At 34.9% G+C, this 20522-nt stretch overlaps 1 protein-coding gene across 1 annotated transcript in view; it reads left to right on the top strand.

Annotated features, from left to right (window-relative positions):
* LOC150103726 (peroxiredoxin-6-like) overlaps window positions 1-20522 on the top strand; it is a 68984-nt gene that overhangs the window by 10979 nt on the left and 37483 nt on the right. The window contains exon 2 of the mRNA XM_090396513.1: window positions 2014-2170. Coding sequence (XP_090252639.1) covers window positions 2014-2170 — 157 coding nt within the window. The remainder of the gene's footprint in view (window positions 1-2013; window positions 2171-20522) is intronic.

Genomic DNA, 20522 nt, shown 5'->3' with positions numbered 1-20522 from the left:
ACTGACCTTAACAAACTATCAGTCGGTGGATTTTGATGGGGGAGAGTGAGTGAAAGGTCTTAAGTTTTTCTTTAAGTTATCATCATTCCAACTAGAGCATTTTCAGTGAGATTATTCAATTTATCACTGAGACTAGCATTGAAATCAGAAGAGTGGGGGGTAGTGCTGGTAAGTAGAATAGTCATGGAGCATTAAGGAAATCTGTAATATTCTTTATCTTGTACAGTCACAGCTTTGCCTTTGTCTGTTTTGGTGGTGATCAAGTTGTTGTTCTTTAAAGATTTAATCCCTTTTAATTCTAAAAAAAGATAAGGTGATATCTCTTTGAAAAGAATTTTGTCACACTCGAAATGAATTGTTAGCAGCAGTCTTGGAAGAAGCAGAGTGTAAGACTCTATCCATAGAACAAAATTCCATCAGTGGCAAGTTGTTAGGAGAAACCTGTGAAAACTACAAAATCATTAACTCAAAATTAACTTTTAGTGCTATCGAAAGATGATGTTTGTCCAGATATATTAATGACTAATTTATTGAGGTTGCTGGTAGCATTTTAAGCAGGAATTTTGGAACAACTGATGCATAATAAAATTTTTATAATCTTTCTGTTAATTGTATATTATGCTGTTCCATTTTTTATAGTTGTCTAAAGCATCTCTTTTGACACATTTGCCAATGTGTCAGAAGAGATGCTTTTGACACATTGGCAAAAATTCTGCCATTAAAGATTAAATTATTGAATATGAGTCATTTATTGCTTTTATTTCATTCATTCTTACCACTTTCCTGTACTCATATACAAACATGAGCAGCTGTCAGTTAATATGCATATGCATTTTAACTCCTAAACTCATCAAATCAACTTCTCATCCTCTGCCCTCATTTCCTGCACCTCTGCTCTAGAATGGTCTTCCCAGTAACTACAATTTTCAAAAAAAACATATAAACAAATTCCTCTGATCTGTGTAATCAATTACCCCCCCCCCCCACACACACACACAGCACTGTCATGTCAGTTCTTGGGACCTTGTTTGGGGCTTATACTCACACACACACACACACACATTTAAAAAAAAAAAAAAAATTGGGAATGTATGTGAGCACAGAGATCCGAGGTGGTATAGTCATTGACAAAGTAGAAGTTACTAAAACAGGCATTTAATTGCAAGAACATGACCCAGAGCACAATCAATAATTAAAATATAATAACGGAATTAACTCACATAAAATATTATTTATTAGTATAATTTTCACTTGAGTATCACAGTGAATTAAGTGGACTGATGCTGTTCACTATGAACAGCATCAGTCCACTTAGTTCTTGATTGCCCTTTAATCATCATCATCATCATCATTGCCCATGGATATGATGCCCATTTCACCATCCTTTGCCACTTCTCTCTATCCACTGCCAGATGACTCAAATCCTCCAAAATCTTTCCACACTACTCTTTCACATCATCTCCCTGCTCTCACCTTGGCCATCCTCTTCTGTTTATATCATCCACTATACCAAGTTTTTGATCTTTCTATTGTTATCCATTCCACAAATATGTCCAAAAAAACTTTTGTTTCCTTTGAATCATTTTGTGAGGATACATAGCAGGAATTTGGTGGTGGCAGTTATTTAAGCTTACAAATGCTATTTAACTTATAAAATACATTTGCTAAAAGTGATTTTTATGTAGCGATATTTTAATTTGAAGAGGAGTAGAAAGAAGCTTACTCAAGATTGTCCAGAATCCAATTTATTATAATTCCAAAAACATGCACAAAATATTTGTTTCTGTAATTATTTAAGCTTGATTCTTCCTAAACATTTAAGAATTTTTATTATGCACGTTCCATATTCTATTACTTGAACCACACCTGTTATAGTATCCAGTCTTACATCATAATATGTGATGATGGGGGGGGGGAGTTTACATTGAAATGAATTACAAGTTTAAAATCACAAAGATATACATATTTCAAACTAAATTAATGCATTTTTCTTTTATTTGTCAATCATTTTAGGTGGGGTATCCTGTTTTCTCATCCAGCTGATTATACTCCAGTATGTACTACTGAACTTGGCAGAGTAGCTCAGTTGGTTCCAGAATTTGAAAAACGTGGAGTCAAACTAATTGCCCTTTCATGTGATGATGTGGAATCCCACAAGGGCTGGATTAAGGTACAATTTAAATATTTTAGTTAGCCTTATCTTATTCTCGTTGAGACTTGAAAGTAGTATGTGTTTCCCACATTATTATACACATTATTAGATCAAAAAAGGAACAAAGACATTTTAAAAGAACTAAAAACAAAATCAATAGAAGAAAAACTAAACAATTATAAACAAAAATGGATTGAACATGTAAACTGAATGGCCAACACCCGACATCCTAAACAAATACTAAAATATAAGCCAATTGGAAAAAGAAGGCAGGGAAGACCACAAAAAAGGATATTGGATGGATTATGAGACCGGAAAAGACCAATATGGTCTATACCCATAATTAATGTTATGATGATGATGATATCTTATTCTCTTATATGCTTATAGAAGGAAGGGATTTCAGTTCATTTTAAAACACAAGCTGTTAGTTATTGTGGTATACACTATAATTACAGTTGAGTAATGTATATATCTATAGTTGAATCATTCCTGAAGAATAGCAGTTTTAATGGTAATTTTAGTGATGATAATAATAAAAAATGGTATTTTTAATCATTTTGTTTTATTTTATTATTTTATTTTATTTTTTTGTTATTATGCTTAATGAAATGACAAGTGGTAAAAGACAGCATGGTTTATTTTTTTAAATGTTATTCATTCAGGTTTTTGTTGCATTTTTAAATTTAAAATGCAACCTCTAAATTGGAAGGCTTGTTTCACTGTGTTCATTAAAATAAAAGGATGCCATGAAATGCTATTAGAATTTAGAAAAATGGGAATAGATGTATAATTAATTAATTTGAAAAGAATAAATAAATAAAAATATAAACAGTTAACAGTAATCACTTTCCAAAACTTAAAAATAAGCATACAGTCTGTCCGATTAAGATTAGGACAGCTAGCCTAGGGCTTCACATGATTAAAAAAAATAGACGATCAAATTTGAACCTATTTTTGTAGTATCTTTGAACTCTGTATCTAGTGTCGATGGCATGAGAAGCAAGACCTGAACCTTTAGAATCCTAAAAACTTATATAATCTTGATGTTCTTCAATTCTAATAGTAGCAGAATGGCCAATCTGTCCAAAGTAGCAAATATGACAACTTCTAGGTTGGTTTGAAGGTAGTGTACAAATTACATCTGCGAAGGGTCCTTACTATTTGTTCAGAGTTTTTTTAAGGTAGGGTGTGTTGATCCTTTTAACATCAGATTGCAATCTGGAAGAGGCATGATAATTATTAGCAGATCGAAGATACTATGATAGGTAGGTCTATATCACCTGCTTTGGCTGATTATTTTATGGAGTGTTTAGAGGATCAGATTTCTAACACCATTTCTCCCTGACCTCACATTTGGCTACATTTTGTGAATGACATCTCTGCACTCTTGTCTCACTCTGAAAGAGAACTACTTCATTTTCTGTATAAAATTAACTCCTTATATGCTCTTATCAAGTTAGCTATTGAACTTGAATCTAACAACAGTCTTCCCTTTTTGGATACTTGAATACTTCGTAACTCTGCAGGTAATATTGAATTTCCTGTTTACAGGAAGCCATCCTTTACAGGCAGATATATCCATGCATCTTCACATCATCATCCTTCTCAAAAAAAAAAAGGTATTATCAAAAGACTTATACACAGAGCATGTATAATTTGTTCTTCTGAGTCTCTTTTATTAGAATAATTTAATAAAATAAAACTTATTCTATTACTTAATGGATACAGGTGAGACCTTGATACAAATAATATTTGATAATTATCATCTCTCTTCCAGATTACAATCTTATGTTAAAAGGATTAGCATACCCTATCTTAAAGGAATGTCTGAACAAATAGTAAGGACCCTTCACAGATACAATTTGTACACAACCTTCAAACCAGTCTGGAAGTTATCTTTCTTATCATCTATCAAAGATACATTATTACTTTTATACCTGTCAGGATATTTGACATACACTGTCTGGTGTTTGTCAAATACCCTGTTCTTTTTATCTTTGCTACTTTAGGCAGACTGGCCATTCTACTACTATTAGAATCAAAGAACATCAAGCTTATATAAAATTTTTGTATTCTGAAGGTTCAGGACTTGCTTATCATGCCATCGACACTAGATACAGAGTTCACTGGAACTGTACCAAGATGCTACATTACAGTAAATTCAAATTTGATCATCTATTTTAAATCATGTGAAGGCCTACCCTATTATTCTAATCTTAATTACACAGACTGTATGCCTATTTCTAAGTTTTGGAAAGTTATTGTTATTAATTGTTTATAATATTTATATTTTTATTTCTTATTTTTAAATTAATTAATTATTTATACATTTTTCCTGCATCTCTGAACTCAAATAGTGTCTCCTCCTACTGGACAGCTGCAGCCAGGAAATGTGATATTATATGCATGCTGTATGACTTGTTCTTATATTCAGAATTTAAATGTGACCAGTTTTCCTGCCAAAATGCTAATATGGTTGTGCCTTGTAATACATCTCATGCTGTGTCGGTTGATGTGCAGAATAATCAGAGCCACATTCAGTGCCTAGGCAGAGGATCCTGTTTGAGAAGTATATTACATTCTCCAACAAAAGGCAGTGATATTGTGAATGAGGAATACAGAAGGTATAGGACTAATCTTAGAAGGGAATTTTACATAGGCACATGGAATGTTTGGGGGTCTATAGATGGGTACTCTTGATATTGTCTATAAAGAGATGGAGAGGTATAAAATTGACATTCTGGAAATTAGAGATCAGATGGAATGGAGAAGGTCACTTCAAAAGACAGGATGGTAAGCCTGTTGTTTATTTAGGAAGTGACTCAAAGCATCATGGGGCAGCTGTGATACTGAAGACAGTTCAGGCAAGAATGCTTCTTGGTTATAATCCCATTAATGACAGAATACTTTGTATTAGACTTAAGGCTCATTATACCAATGTGTCAATCATGGTAGTTTAATCACTCCACAAAGATAGACCTGATGAAGAGAGTAAGGTATTATGAAAAATTTATATATGAAATTATATAATATATATGAAAACTTTCATATAAAATTATATATGAAAACTTACAGATCGTTTTGGACTGCTTACCAAAAAGAGATGTAGTTTGTCTTAGGGGACTTTAATGCAAAAGTGGGAAAGAGTATGAGTTAGACCTGAGTGTGGCGTGTTTGGTCTGGGTAAATATCATTTTCTGTGCAGATATTAACCTTGATTTTACACAATTTCCATTTACATGGTACTTTTTGCAGAACCAATGTACCTTGTAAATTGAGGATAATATTTGGTACTTTTTTCCCCCCCTTTAAACTCCACAGTTCCACTTATTTAATTTAATCTGTTTTTTAATTATAAATACATCAATAAATACATGAAGTTATCCATTTTCTATACAGCAGCATAATTAACAAAGCTAGTTGTGTTGCCATAAGAATACTAGTCAGTGAGAATTTGGTAATTGGATCAAAATAGGTGGATTCTTTGTATATCAAGATGTAGAATTTAAAATGGAAACTTTTTTTTTTCCCCAAGCACGTCATATATTTTGTTATAAATATTCTAATTTAGGTATTTGATGATAACTGTCATTTACCCCCCCCCCCAAAAAAAAAGTGTTTTGCGAGATGAGTATAAGCAAGCATATGCATATTGCATTATATTCCCACTATTTCATTTTATATTTAATCTTAATTTTTTTTTGTTGTTGTTACCACCATCATGGATCTGAAAAAAAAGAAGAAAGAAAGAAACCCTCCTCCTGTCTCTTATATCATAGTATTTCATTTTCATTATTATTGATGCTTCATTATCACATCCTTGTAATAAAGTAATAATAATCGTGAACGATAGGATGAATATTCATTCTGCTTGTCATTTGCTACACTAAGGTTTTTCAAGATGTCTAGGTGAGAGTGAAATGACTGCTCGGTAACAAAGCATCACTCTTGTTATAAGTTGAACATTAATTCTTTCATTTTGTTTCGAAAGAATTTCAACTATATATCTACACAATTGGGGTGCTTAAGGGTCAAAGCTGTATAACTGAGAGGAGACCTCCACATAGCCTTTAAAGGAATGCAGAGAACCGACCAGGGCTTTTGACCTAATGTCAAATCCTCACCTTCTCGTGGTGCACCCTGTTGGATATCTACTTGGATACTGAATGAATGAGGATGGGCTGGCAATTTGGGATTCAGCCGACCAAATTGTATTCTTATTGGTTAAACCAAAATTAAAAATGATGGTACGACATGACAAAATTTCATGCCGGCTGGGGCGTCGCCCGGTTAAACAAGGCCCCCGTTGTTATCGCCAGGGAACCAGGGCGAACAGCGAAAAGTCAGCTACTGGAACAAATCTGAAAACAAACCCCAACTCAACATCACCAGAGTTAAAGATCAGTACTATCAACGTAAGAAGCCTGAATGGCAAAGAAATGGAGCTAGCTGAGGAATTAGATAAGTACCAGACCGACATAATCAGGGTGACTGAAACAAAAAAGACCAAAACTGGTGAGATCTTTCTGAGCAATAAATACAAAATGTTATGTTCAGGCAATGACAATCAAGGAAAAGAAGGAGTAGCCATAGTATTCAACACAAAATACGAGGCTAATCTTCTTGAATGGCAGTCAGTCTTGAGTAGAGTATTGTGGGCAAATATGAGAACGGGGAACTGGACAATGAGACTTATTTGTGCCTATGGTCCCACAGAAGGTTCTACTAAGGTAGAAGTGGAGGAATTTTTTGAGGCTTCAGAAAAAGCCACTGACACAATGAAAAATGAAAAGTTGGTCCTTGTTGGGGATCTGAATAGCACAGTAGGAAATGATTGTCAGACATACAAAAATATTTTGGGAAAATTTGGAGAAAAGAGCAAAGCTAATAATAATGGCAAATATCTGTTGGATTTCTGCTCAGCACATGGACTGGTTATTACTAACACCATGTTCCAACATAAAAATGTGCACAAATTCACATGGAGAGAAGAGACTAGGAATAAGAAAAGTCTCATTGACTATGTTATTGTTGATAGTGATGTTTTCTCCCTGGTGCAGGACACCAGAGTGTACAGAGGATTTGAAATTGGAAGTGATCACTATCTAGTCTTGAGCAAGATAAAATTGAATTTCATATTGAAAAGAATAACATGTAAGAAAGTTTCAAAGCGAATGAAAGTTGAGCAGCTCTCAAATGTGAACTGTAGACTAAAATACACAAAGATTATTGAAGAAAAAATGAAAGAGTTTGAGAACAGAAATCAAACCTTGGAGATTCGGTGGCAAACTCTGAAGAAAACATTGATTGACTCTGCCAGAGAGGCATGTGGTGAGGTTGTCTGCAAGGATAGAAAAATCACATCATTGTGGACACAGGAAGTTAAAGAGGCAGTGAAGGAAAAGAAGAAAGCATATCAAAAGTTCCTGGCAAATAAGTCAGCTTTTACTCTTACAGAATACAGAGACAAATGTAAGAAAGCTAAACAGTGTGTAAAACTAGCTAAACAAAAGTCATGGGAGGACTTTGGCAAGAATATAGAAAATAAATATCAAGAAGGTGACAAAATATTCTGGAGGTTGTTGAAGAAGCTTAGGAATGGAGGAAAGAGTGCTGTAAAAGGAATTAGACATGATAAAGGCGAAATGAAAACAGGAGAAAAAGATATCCTTGAAGTATGGAGTAATTACTTTGAAAAACTGCTAAATGAAACAAGCAGTGATGACAGCACAGTGATAAAAAACACTGACCAGGCATGCAGTCAGGAATACATATCCATACTTGAATTAGAAAAAGCCATCAAAGGCTTGAAATGTGGAAAGGCAGCAGGAGTAGATGATATTCGACCTGAAATGCTGAAGTATGGTGGTATAAAAGTCTTACAGTGGCTGCACTGCATAGTTCAGAAAGCCTGGACAGAGGGACGAATTCCCGATGATTGGAGTAGAGCTCTCATAGTACAATTATATAAAAAGGGAAATAAAACTGAATGTGAGAATTACAGAGGTATTTCCCTACTGAGTGTTCCTGGCAAGATCTATGCAAGTATACTTGAGAAACGGTTGAGAAGAATTGTGGAAGAAAAGCTTGGTGAAGAACAAGCTGGATTCAAGCCAAATAGAGGCTGTCAGGATCAGATCTTCACTTTACGACAAATAGTCGAGAAAGCATGGGAATATAACAAAGATCTGTATTTAAGTTTTGTCGATTTGGAAAAGGCATATGACAAGGTGCCAAGAGAGAAGCTATTCAATACGCTGCAGTTATATGGTGTCAATGGGGCATTATATCAAGCAATACTTAGTCTTCATTGAGTTGTGAGTCAGCAGTTAGAATTGAAGGAAGTACAGGAAGATGGTTTAATGTTAAATCTGGTGTGAGACAAGGATGTACATTATCCCCTCTGTGATTCATTATCTATATGGATCACATTATGAAGGAATGTGGTATTAAACATGATATCAAAATTGGAGATGTTAATGTCAGCTCTTTGCTTTATGTGGATGATGTTATACTTCTAAATAAATCCGCTACAAGTCTGCATGATTCTCTGACTAAATTGAATATCTGTTGTAATAGATATGGTATGAAGGTCAACAATAAAAAGACAAAGACAATGAAAATAGGTAGAATCATTGAAAATGTCAACTGTGTTGTGAATGGAGAACCTGTGGAACAAGTAAAACATTTCAGCTATTTAGGCACGATTTTTACTGAAGATGGTAAATTAAATATAGAAATAGACAACAGTATCAGCAAAGCTGGTATGGTGGGAAGTCAATTGAATAAATTCATATGGAATAAGAGAGAAATTAGTCTGAACACTAAATTAGCTTTATACAAGACAGTGTTCAAACCAGTTTTAACTTATGGATCTGAGAGCTGGGTCAGAAGTAAAACACTTGACCAAGACTAGAGACCACAGATAGGAGTGTCCTGAGAAAGATTATAGGTGTGAACAGATTGCATCAATGGCAATATCATATTAAATACCAGGATATTAGGAAAGAACTTGACGTTGTCAGCATCCACGAATGCGTTAGCAGAGCTAATCTCAGGTGGTATGTTCACTTAAAAAGAATGGGCGAGGAAAGATTAACAAAACAAGTGTTCTCTGCCAGGTTGGCAGCAAAACGACCCAGAGGAAGACCAAGATATAGGTGGATTGATACTGTACAAAGTGCCTTAGATGATAGAAATATAAGATCTGATAATGTTGGAGTCTTGACAAGTAACAGACTGATTTGGAGGAAAATTGTAGATATGAAATTAATAATGATGTAAATTTTTCATGTAGTACTATTATATCCTGTACACCCCTTGAGGGTACATAGCAGGAATTTGATGATGATGACGATCTACACAATTTCCAATATTTTCTATTTTATGGGTATTCTTGTATAATTTCATCTTTTAATTCTTTGATCATTTAAAGTCTTTCAAATAAAGTCCATGTTATCTAGTTCTTCAACAGAGTTTTTCATGAGATACAGTTTAATATTCTGGGTTCAGATTGTTGTTTCAAAAATCAGATCTCTAAAGATTGCTTAAGTTCTTCTTTTCAATGATATTTAATGGCAGCTTCATAACTGCTTTCATGTGACATTGGTTTCCTGTCTGCATTGGAAGCAGAGTCATCTGTAATTACTGCAATATCTGTCTTTGTTGAAGGTGTTGGAGTATCTAGAGCAGTGGTTCTTAACCTTTTTTTTGCTTGGTGCCCCCTTTCAACAATTGGTATGGCCTGGCACCCCTGCTCCGTTTTTTTCACTAGGCTAATGACTCAATAAGATAATTATAATATATTATTAGGCAAACCTAAATTACCATCAACATATTTGAACTGATAGTTAATTAAAATTAATTACTTTGATACAAATTAATTCTTAAAGAAAAATGTGAACTTACTGTATTTAATAAGCCAATCATTAATGGCTACACTGAGCCTGTTGAGATCCTGCTAATTTTTCAATATTAGGTTTAATGTTCGACAAACAAAGTCTCAAGTCTCCTCTTTCACTTATTTGCAATCTATTTTACTGCTTATTTAACAATTGCAACACTATTATTATTATTTCGGGCGACTCCAGGATTCCTTAGACTCATCAAGGGAGGCCCTAAACATCATGTCCACACAACTATGCGATTATATTCTTACAGTATCTATCATAACTTGTCTTGAACTCGTTCACTGTCATAGCACCCACAACAGACTCTGGCAGCTTATTCCACTCATTTACCACTCTAAAAGTAAAGAACCCAGCTCTAACACCTCTGCTAACCACACTCTTGCCCAGCTTCCATAGGTGTCCCATAGTTCTCCCACCACCAGTCCTGATCTCAAAAATATCCTCTGAATTAATCCTATAGAATCCCTTTAGCAATTTGAATGTCTCAATCATATCTCCCCTCCTCCGCCTATCAACTAGTTTCTGCAACCCACAAATCTTCAACCTGTTCTCATATGGTTCATTCCATAGACCTGTTATCATCTTAGTCACTCGCCTCTGGATCCTCTCCACCTCCTCCCCATCAAGAAGGAACCGAGGTGACCAAATCTGGGCACAGTAGTCGAGATGAGGTCTTATCAAGGCTCGGTACAGAGGTGCAATAATTTGCTTGTCTCTGCTCGTCAAGGTATTTTTCAACAACCAAGTGAGTTGATGAGCTGATTTAGTTACTTTTGCAATGTGCCCCCTAAACTTCATCTCCCTATCCACCAACACTGTGCTGAATCCTTTCTCGACCAAGTATGAAGAAGGAAAAGCAATGAGCAGTAATTTTATTTCTTGCCAAAGCTGAGGATACCTGCATTGCATGTTTGGCCAGAATCTTTCATAGCCTCGCTGTTGAAATTGTACTTGAGCTTCAAAATCATTTTTAAGTCAAATTCTTCACACAAATTTGGATGAACAGAAGTGGCATCAGAAAGAAATGGATTTATAACCCAGTCAGGTATTTTAAGCTCATTAAAGTCTTTGAATCTAATCATCAAGTCTTCTTTCAGTGTCAGAAGATGGGAACAATAACAATCCAAATCTGTATCTAATATTAAATCATCATCTATTATTTGTAGACTGGGGAACTGCAGTGTCGAACTGTTCAAGGAGCAGATATAGACCATAGTTTAGTGATTGCAAACTTAGATCGATAAGATGATCTAAGTATGTATATGAAGAGACTCTTTTCAAGAAATTGTTTTCTGTTATTGTTTTTTGGTGTTATCAAATGATTAAACATGATTTTAGTTTTTTCTCTGTTTATCTTTAGACCGACTTTTCTGCTTTCGTGATCTAGGTCTTCTGGAGTATTTGCAAAAATTATGATATCATCTGCATATCTTAGGTGTGTTAAGTTTCCGTTATTAATTTTTATACCGAGGTTTGTCCAGTTTATATTATTAAATATTTCTTGGACTGCTGTAAAGATTTTGGGTGATAGAGAGTCTCCTTTTCGGACACTGCTGTAAAGATTTTGGGTGATAGAGAGTCTCCTTTTCGGACACCTTTTTCAATTGATATTTTATTGCTACTCATGTGAAGTTGGATTGTTGCAGTGAGGTATATTGCCTGGAGGAGGTCCATATATTCCCCAGGAACTCCCTGATTCTGGAGAGCTTTGATTATTGCATTAGTTTTGATGGAATCGAATGCTTTTTCATAATCAATGAAGGCTAAACAGAGAGGCAGTTGGTTTTCTTCTTCTTTTTCTATTATTTGTTTTACTGCATGAATATGATCAATTGTGTTAAAGCCTTGACGGAATCCTGCTTGTTCCTGCTGGTTGATTTGAGTCTAGAAGAGGTGTTAACCTGTTTGTTATTACTTTTGTGAGAATTTTGTACAGATTGGAAAGAATATAGTTCTATAGTTCTTTACTTCTTCTTTGTCCCCTTTTTTAAATAACAGTGTCAGAGTAGCATTTTTCCAATTTTCTGGTATCTTTCCCTCTTCTAGGTATAGATTTAGTAAGTTTGTGACATGGTGAATTATTCTATGGTGAATTATCGTTTCCTCCCCATTTAATTAATTCTATGTGAATTAGGTCTTCACCAGGACATTTTTCATTTGTTTTAATGCTTGTTTTATTTCATCTGAAGTGAATGGGGGGATGAATTCCATATGAGATGGAGAAGAGTTATTTTTATTTGATTTATCTATTGATGGATCAATATAGAGTTCTTTACAAAATTCTTCTAGTCTGCTTAGGATTTGTTCTTGGTTCCTTATTGTAGTTCCATTCTTATCTTTTATTGCAGTTATTTAACTTTTGCCAACTGATAAATGTTTTCTTAGTATTTTCATATTTTTATTGTTTTCTTTTATTTTTTTTAGTGTTATAAGATCTTATTTCATTTCTCATCTTTTTCCTTATTGTTTTGCATAGTTCTGCATATTCTATTTTAGAAATCAAGTTTGTGTCTTATTTCATATTTCGTCTCCTTTTTAGTAGTTGTAAGGTTTCCTCTGAAAGTTTATAGTCTTCAACTATAATGTAAATGTTAACCTAATTTAATTTGAAAATATTGGAAAGATATGCGATATCAACCTTTTCCTTTTTTAGAACATTGCACAAGTTTTATCACATGATTTAAGAAATTCCAAAACAGTAGCGTAGAAATCAAGCATTGCAGACGGTTTCCATTTGAGAGCCATTTAACTTCAATGTGAAGCAAAAGACACTCAAATTCTTCTTCATTTTCATGGCAAAGTTCCCGAAAAATACGGGTATTCAATGGCTTTGCTTTTATTTTATTCACTGCTTTAATAACATCATCCAAAGTCTTATGTAGTTTACCGCTAAGATGTTTTGCAGCTAAGTGAAGAATGAAGAAAGAAACCATGAACAATGCAGTGAATTGTAAAGATAAATGTGCTATAAATCCACAGTGATGACTACTCATAGCTAGTGCTGCTCCATCAGTTGCACATGCAATAATATTTGTGAAAGGAATGTTTTTAGCAACCTTAAAAATTGTGGAACCTTTTGTGTCAATTTTCAGGTGTTCAGCAAACAGAAACTCTTCAATAATTTCTTCATTAGTATTTATATAGCACACGTAGGCTATTAACGAATGTAAACTTGTCTCATTGAGTTGCAAAGAAAATTCTATGGTTTTTAAATCATCACAAAGTTTTTTTTTTTTTCAATGTCCTTTGCCATTTCGTCAATTGTTGTTGATAATGAACTAGTTGATAATAAACATCAACAAGACAAAATACATGATCATCAGCAAACATCCAGCCTCATCAATGAAACTGACACTCAATGGGAAAAATATTGATCAAGTGTCAAGATATAAATATCTTGGTTGCTGGCTTAATGAACGGTGGGATCCAGAAATAGATATAAAGACAAGGATTGAAGTTGCACGGCAGTCCTTCATGAAAATGAGAACACTATTCTGCAATAAAGACCTAAACATGGAAGTCAGATGCCGAATGCTGAAATGCTACGTGTGGTCTATTCTGCTCTATGGAGTTGAAACATGGACATTGAAGGCGACAACCATCAAGAAAATTGAAGCCTTTGAGATGTGGCTATACAGAAGAATGCTAAAGATATCATGGACAGAAAAAATTACCAATGAAGATGTCTTAAAATCCATTGGCAAAGCTAAACATCTTGTACAAATAATCAAGAAACGAAAAACATCATATCTTGGCCACATCATGAGAAACAGCAAATACCAACTTCTACAAACTATTTTGATAGGAAGAATTGGTGGCAAAGGAACTAGAGGAAGAAAAAGAATATCATGGTTTGACAACATCAAGACGTGGACAAGAAAGAGCAGTGCACAACTGCTCAGATTAGCACAAGAGCGCAGTTTGTTCACCAAGATGGTCGCTGACCTTCAATAGAAGATAGCACAATAAGAAGAAGAATGAACTATTGCTGAGAGGAATTGACGACGTCATATTGCTTTTACATAGTCCAATCATCATATCTAAAACTTCATTTATAACTGGTAATATGAGAGTTTTGCCAATAATATGTGCCTTTTCATATTTGGCAATTAATTTTGAAAGTTTGTAAGACATACTTCCTTCTCTTGTTGGTTACTTTGTTTTGCAATGAACCCTTTAAGTGCAGGACAATTTTTAAATTTAGTCTTTAATTCGTGAAAGTAAATCTTTTTGCTTTATTTGGATGCTTTGTTCTTAAATGCTTGAAGACTTCATTTGAGGAAGTTTTTTCACATATTAAGCACATTGGTAACTGCTCATTATTTATAGATGGAATAACTCCATATTTTAAATACTCACTTGAATATTGACGACACTTTCTTTTTCCTCTCATTTTAATATGCTGCAGTGCTACATATATCAACGAAGTGTGCCATCTGATACCACTGGCTAGATTTAATCTGCAAACCAGAGTTCTTATTAGGTGTTGAGAAAATAGCCCAAATTAATTATTTTCAATGTAGAAAATTCAGACTAAAAAGTAACCCAATTACTTACCTTTCAATTTCAAAATTCTAAAAAATAAGCAGTGAATAAATTTGAACAGTATTGCCAGACATACAATATTCTGAACAGTGTTGCCAAACATACAGTATAAATAATGATGCTAGATTAGATACAAACGTTTGTTATTAATAATAGTAGTCTCCTATTTGCTATCACTACTTCCAGCCTCTAGAGCAGTTTCCTTGTGTACATTGTCAAGGTCATCTACCCAAATAGTGTCATCTTCTTTCCCATTATTTCAAGCAAAAATTAACAGTAATTTACAAGACTTGAGGTACATAATGAACAATCCCTCACGAATGACTGAGAAGTGAAAGCAGGGTGCTAAACAGATAGCAGTGGTAGATCATTAGAGATAGAGCAGCCATGAAGACGTGTGGAATGGGTGTACATAAACTGCGACACTGTGCACTGGACAAAGAAAGGTGGAAGAAGATATGTATGATTGGTGTGGTATTAACAAAACAACATAATGCTAAACGACAAAGGCAAGCCGACAGTTGTTGAGTTGAAATGTTAATTCTCATCAACTGAATTCCATTTTATCTGAAACTGCCATAACAACATTCACTATATATTTCTTAGTTATAACACATTTACGATGGGGTGGTGTTTTGTCTGTTTATCGTTCTGACGGAACTTCTTGTTACTGGGCTAACTTACACAAAGTTTCAACCCCCCCCCCCCCATTAAATTTTTTTTATTGTTAGTTCTTTGCCTGTCGCTTCTGCTTTTGTCATGTCTTAATGACATTGAAAATTTAAAAAATTGGATAATAGTTTTAGTTAGATACTGTGCTTGCTAGTGCAACATATGGTTTTACTCGAATCTATGCAGCATGGTTAATGTGTGTGTGTGTGTGGGGGGGGGGATATAGGATTCATTAGTTAGTTGCTGTTTTTATCCCGGTTGTCTCTAATTGCACTATTTGAGAAATATATTACACGGACTGCAAATGTCTCTGTACCTTATTCAGTGATACAATAAAACTACTTGCTTTTCTTGCACCTGCAGTATAGTGGCTGTTGGGAGGGTGTTATTTACTTTGGTGAGCGAGTTATTATCGTCCTCATGTGAACGTGTTTAAACTTTTTTTCATGTGCGAGGTATATGAAAAATATGCCTTGCACATGAAATTTCTTTTTTTGTAAAGTCAAATCAGGGGTGCTAGTTATATTCGAGTAAATACGGTAGCACTTGCTGCTCTCCACTGCTTACAGCCCCCAAGGGGACACTACCGCCCAGGTTAAGAACCACTGATCTAGGGTAAGGCACTGGGTCTTCTGTCAGACTAATTTGGGTGCTATATCGAATGCTCTTCAATAAACAAAAAAAAAAAAAAAGTTCAGGCATGTGAACAGAAGTAACAGTATTACATTTTATTTTCAAAGAGCCAAAAGATAATAATTGACATTCCAAGAGTCATAGCCATAGACTGGCCTTTTTCTCTGAATCCATTAAACTAGATTAACTTTACAAGATGTGTAGCAAAAATGAAGAGCCCACTTATAATCTTGAATCCCCTCTTTCACACCCAAAGTAATGGAAGTGTGCAGTTATTCTACAAGTAATGTCTGCTGCTTAACACTTGTACGCAATCCACACATATAAAAATAATAAACTAAATATGCAAGACATGTAGATAAGCTGTGTTAGCAGTTGCTCATCTATAAGTTTGCAGCTTAATATAAGCAGCAAAGGAACAACATAAGTTTTATTTAATTGCTAATATTTTGCTAGTTCTAGATGATTGGAGTCGAGGTCTCATGGTTCCCATCTGTACAAAAAAAAAAAAAAAAAAATTATGTGAATATTACAGAGGAATTTCTCTGTTGAGTGTTTCAGGTAAGATTTATGCAAGCATACTTAAGAAGAGGCTAAGAAAAATTTTGGAACAGAAACTAGGAGAAGAACACGCTGGGTTCAAGTCAAATAGAGGCTGTCAGGATAAGATATCCACTTTACCACAAATAGTTGAGAAATCCTGAGAAAAAAGTGCAACAAGGTGTCAAGAAAAAAAGCTGTTCAGAACATTACAATTATATGTGGTAAATGAAACATTATTTACCAGGGGTGCTTAAGGGTCAAAGCTGTATAACTGAGAGGAGACCTCCACATAGCCTTTAAAGGAATGTGGAGAACCGACTAGGGCTTCTGACCTAATGTCTAATCCTCACCTTCTCGTGGTGCACCCTGTTAGGTATCTACTTTGATACTGAACGAACGAGGATGGGCAGGCAATTTGGGATTCAGCCGACCAAATTGTATTCTTATTGGTTAAACCAAAATAAAAAATGATGGTACAACATGACAAAATTTCATGCCGGCTGGGACGTCGCTTGGTTAAACAAGCCCCCGTTGTTTTCGCCAGGGAACCAGGGCCAACAGCAAAAAGTCAGCTTCTGGAACAAATCTGAAAACAAACCCCAACTCAACATCACCAGAGTTAAAGATCGGTACTATCAACGTAAGAAGCCTGAATGGCAAAGAAATGGAGCTAGCTGAGGAATTAGATAAGTACCAGATCGACATAATAGGAGTGACTGAAACAAAAAAGACCAAAACTGGTGATATCTTTCTGAGCAATAAATACAAAATGTTATATTCAGGCAATGACAATCAAGGAAAAGAAGGAGTAGCCATAGTATTCAACACAAAATATGAGGCTAATCGTCTTGAATGGCAGTCAGTCTCAAGTAAAGTAATGTGGGCAAATATGAGAATGGGGAACTGGACAATGAGACTTATTTGTGCCTATGGTCCCACAGAAGGTTCTACTAAGGTAGAAGTGGAGGAATTTTTTGAGGCTTTAGAAAAAGCAACTGACACAATGAAAAATGAAAAGTTGGTCCTTGTTGGGGATCTAAATAGCAGAGTAGGAAATGATTGTGAGACATACAAAAATATTTTGGGAAAATTTGGAGAAAAGAGCAAAGCTAATAATAATGGCAAATATCTGTTGGATTTCTGCTCAGGACATGGACTGGTCATTACTAACACCATGTTCCAACATAAAAATGTGCACAAATTCACATGGAGAGAAGAGACTAGGAATAAGAAAAGTCTCATTGACTATGTTATTGTTGATAGCGATGTTTTCTCCCTGGTGCAGGACACCAGAGTGTACAGAGGATTTGAAATTGGACGTGATCACTATTTAGTCTTGAGAAGGATAAAATTGAATTTCATATTGAAAAGAATAACATGTAAGAAAGTTTTAAAGCGAATAAAAGTTGAACAGCTCTAAGATGTGAACTGTAGACTAAAATACACAAAGATTATTGAAAAGAAAATGAAAGAGTTTGAGAACAGGAATCAAACCTTGGAGATTCAGTGGCAAACTCTGAAGAAAACATTGATTGAGTCTGCCAGAGAGGCATGTGGTGAGGTTGTGTGCAAGGATAAAAAAATCAGAACTCCCTGGTGGACACAGGAAGTTAAAGAGGCAGTGAAGGAAAAGAAAAAAGCATATCCAAAGTTCCTGGCAAATAAGTCAGCTTTTACTCTTACAGAATACAGAGACAAATGTAAGAAAGCTAAACAGTGTGTAAAACTAGCTAAACAAAAAGTCATGGGAGGAATTTGGCAAGAATATAGAAAATAAATATCAAGAAGGTGGCAAAATATTCTGGAGGTTGTTGAAGAAGCTTAGGAATGGAGTAAAGAGTGCTGTAGAAGGAGTTAGAGACGATAAAGGTGATATGAAAACAGGAGAAAAAGATATCCTTGAAGTATGGAGTAATTACTTTGAAAAACTGCTAAATGAAACAAGCAGTGATGACAGCACAGTGATAAAAAAAAACACTGACCAGGCATGCAGTCAGGAATACATATCCATACTTGAAGTAGAAAAAGCCATCAAAGGCTTGAAATATGGAAAGGCAGCAGGAGTAGATGATATTTGACCAGAAATGCTGAAGTATGGTCGTATAAAAGTCTTACAGTGGCTGCACTGCATAGTTCAGAAAGCCTGGACAGAGGGAGGAATTCCCGATGGTTGGAGTAGAGCTCTCATAGTACCCATATATAAAAAGGGAAATAAAACTGAATGTGAGAATTACAGAGGTATTTCCCTACTGAGTGTTCCTGGCAAGATCTATGCAAGTATACTTGAGAAACGGTTGAGAAGAATTGTGGAAGAAAAGCTTGGTGAAGAACAAGCTGGATTCAGGCCAAATAGAGGCTGTCAGGATCAGATCTTCACTTTACGACAAATAGTCGAGAAAGCATGGGAATATAACAAAGATCTGTATTTAAGTTTTGTCAATTTGGAAAAGGCATATGACATGGTGCCAAGAGAGAAGCTATTCAATACGCTGCAGTTTTATGGTATCAATTATATCAAGCAATACTTAGTCTTTATTTGAGTTGTAAGTCAGCAGTTAGAATTGAAGGAAGTACAGGTTTAATGTTAAATCTGGTGTGAGACAAGGATGTACATTATCCCCTCTGTTATTCATTATCTATATGGATCACATTATGAAGGAATGTGGTATTAAACCTGATATCCAAATTGGAGATGTTAATGTCAGCTCTTTGCTTTATGCGGATGATGTTATACTTCTAAGTAAATCCGCTACAAGTCTGCAAGATTCTCTGACTAAATTGAATAGCTGTTGTAACAGATATGGTATGAAGGTCAGCAATAAAAAGACAAAGACAATGAAAATAGGCAGAATCATTGAAAATGTCAACTGTGTTGTGAATGGAGAACCTGTGGAACAAGTAAAACATTTCAGCTACTTAGGCACGATTTTTACTGAAGATGGTAAATTAAATATAGAAATAGACAACAGAATCAGCAAAACTGGTATGGTGGGAGGTCAATTGAATAAATTCATATGGAATAAGAAAGAAATTAGTCGGATCACTAAATTATCTGTATACAAGATAGTGTTCAAACCAGTTTTAACTTATGGATCTGAGAGCTTGGTCAGAAGTAAAACACTTGACCAAAGACTAGGGACCGCAGATATACGAGTCCTGAGAAAGATTAGAGGTGTGAACAGATGGCATCAATGGCAATATCATATTAAAAAGAATATATTAGGAAAGAACTTGACATTGTTAGCAACCAGGAATCCGTTAGCAGAGCTAATCTCAGGTGGTTTGGTCACTTAAATAGAATGGGCAAGTAAAGATTAGCAAAACAAGTGTTCTCTGCCAGGTTGGCAGGAAAAACGACCCAGAGGAAGAACAAGATATAGGTGGATTGATAGGGTACAAAGTGCCTTAGACGATAGAAATATAAGATGTGATAATGTTGGAGTCTTGACAAGTAACAGACTGATTTGGAGGAAAATTGTAGATAGGAAGTTAGTAATGATGTAATTTTTTCATGTAGTACTGTCATATCCTGTACACCCCTTGAGGGTACATGGCAGGAATTTGATGATGATGATGAAACATTATACAGAGAAGTACTTGGTCTGTATTTAAATTATAATTCAGGAGTTAGAATTGAAGAAGGAACTACAGGAATATCATTTGATGTAAAATCAGGGTAAGATTGAGGGTTCACGTTATTAGGTCTGCTATATAGATAACATTATGAAAGACAGCGCCATTAAATATGATATCAGAATTGGAATGTCAAACTTAGCTCTTTTCTTTATATAGATGATGTTATACTCCTACATAAATCCACAAGTCTCCAGGAATTGAATAACAGCTGTAACAAATTTGGCATGAAGCAGTAAAATGGCCAAACTATGAAAATAGGCTGGAATGTGGAAAACTTCAACTACATTTATAGAACAAGTAAAATATTTCAGCTAATTATGCATAATTTTTGGTGAAGTTGGCAATTAAAAATTGAAATAGACAACAGAAATAAGCAAAGCTGGTATGGCAGGTGGCAAGATATTCTGGAGGTTATTGAAGAAGCCAAG

This window comes from Typopeltis vanoorti, chromosome 8 (assembly GCF_054136105.1).
Source record: "Typopeltis vanoorti isolate ZY-2024b chromosome 8, IOZ_Tvanoo_1.0, whole genome shotgun sequence".
Lineage (NCBI taxonomy): Eukaryota > Metazoa > Arthropoda > Arachnida > Uropygi > Thelyphonidae > Typopeltis > Typopeltis vanoorti.
This window is presented reverse-complemented; position numbering and strand designations above follow the sequence as displayed.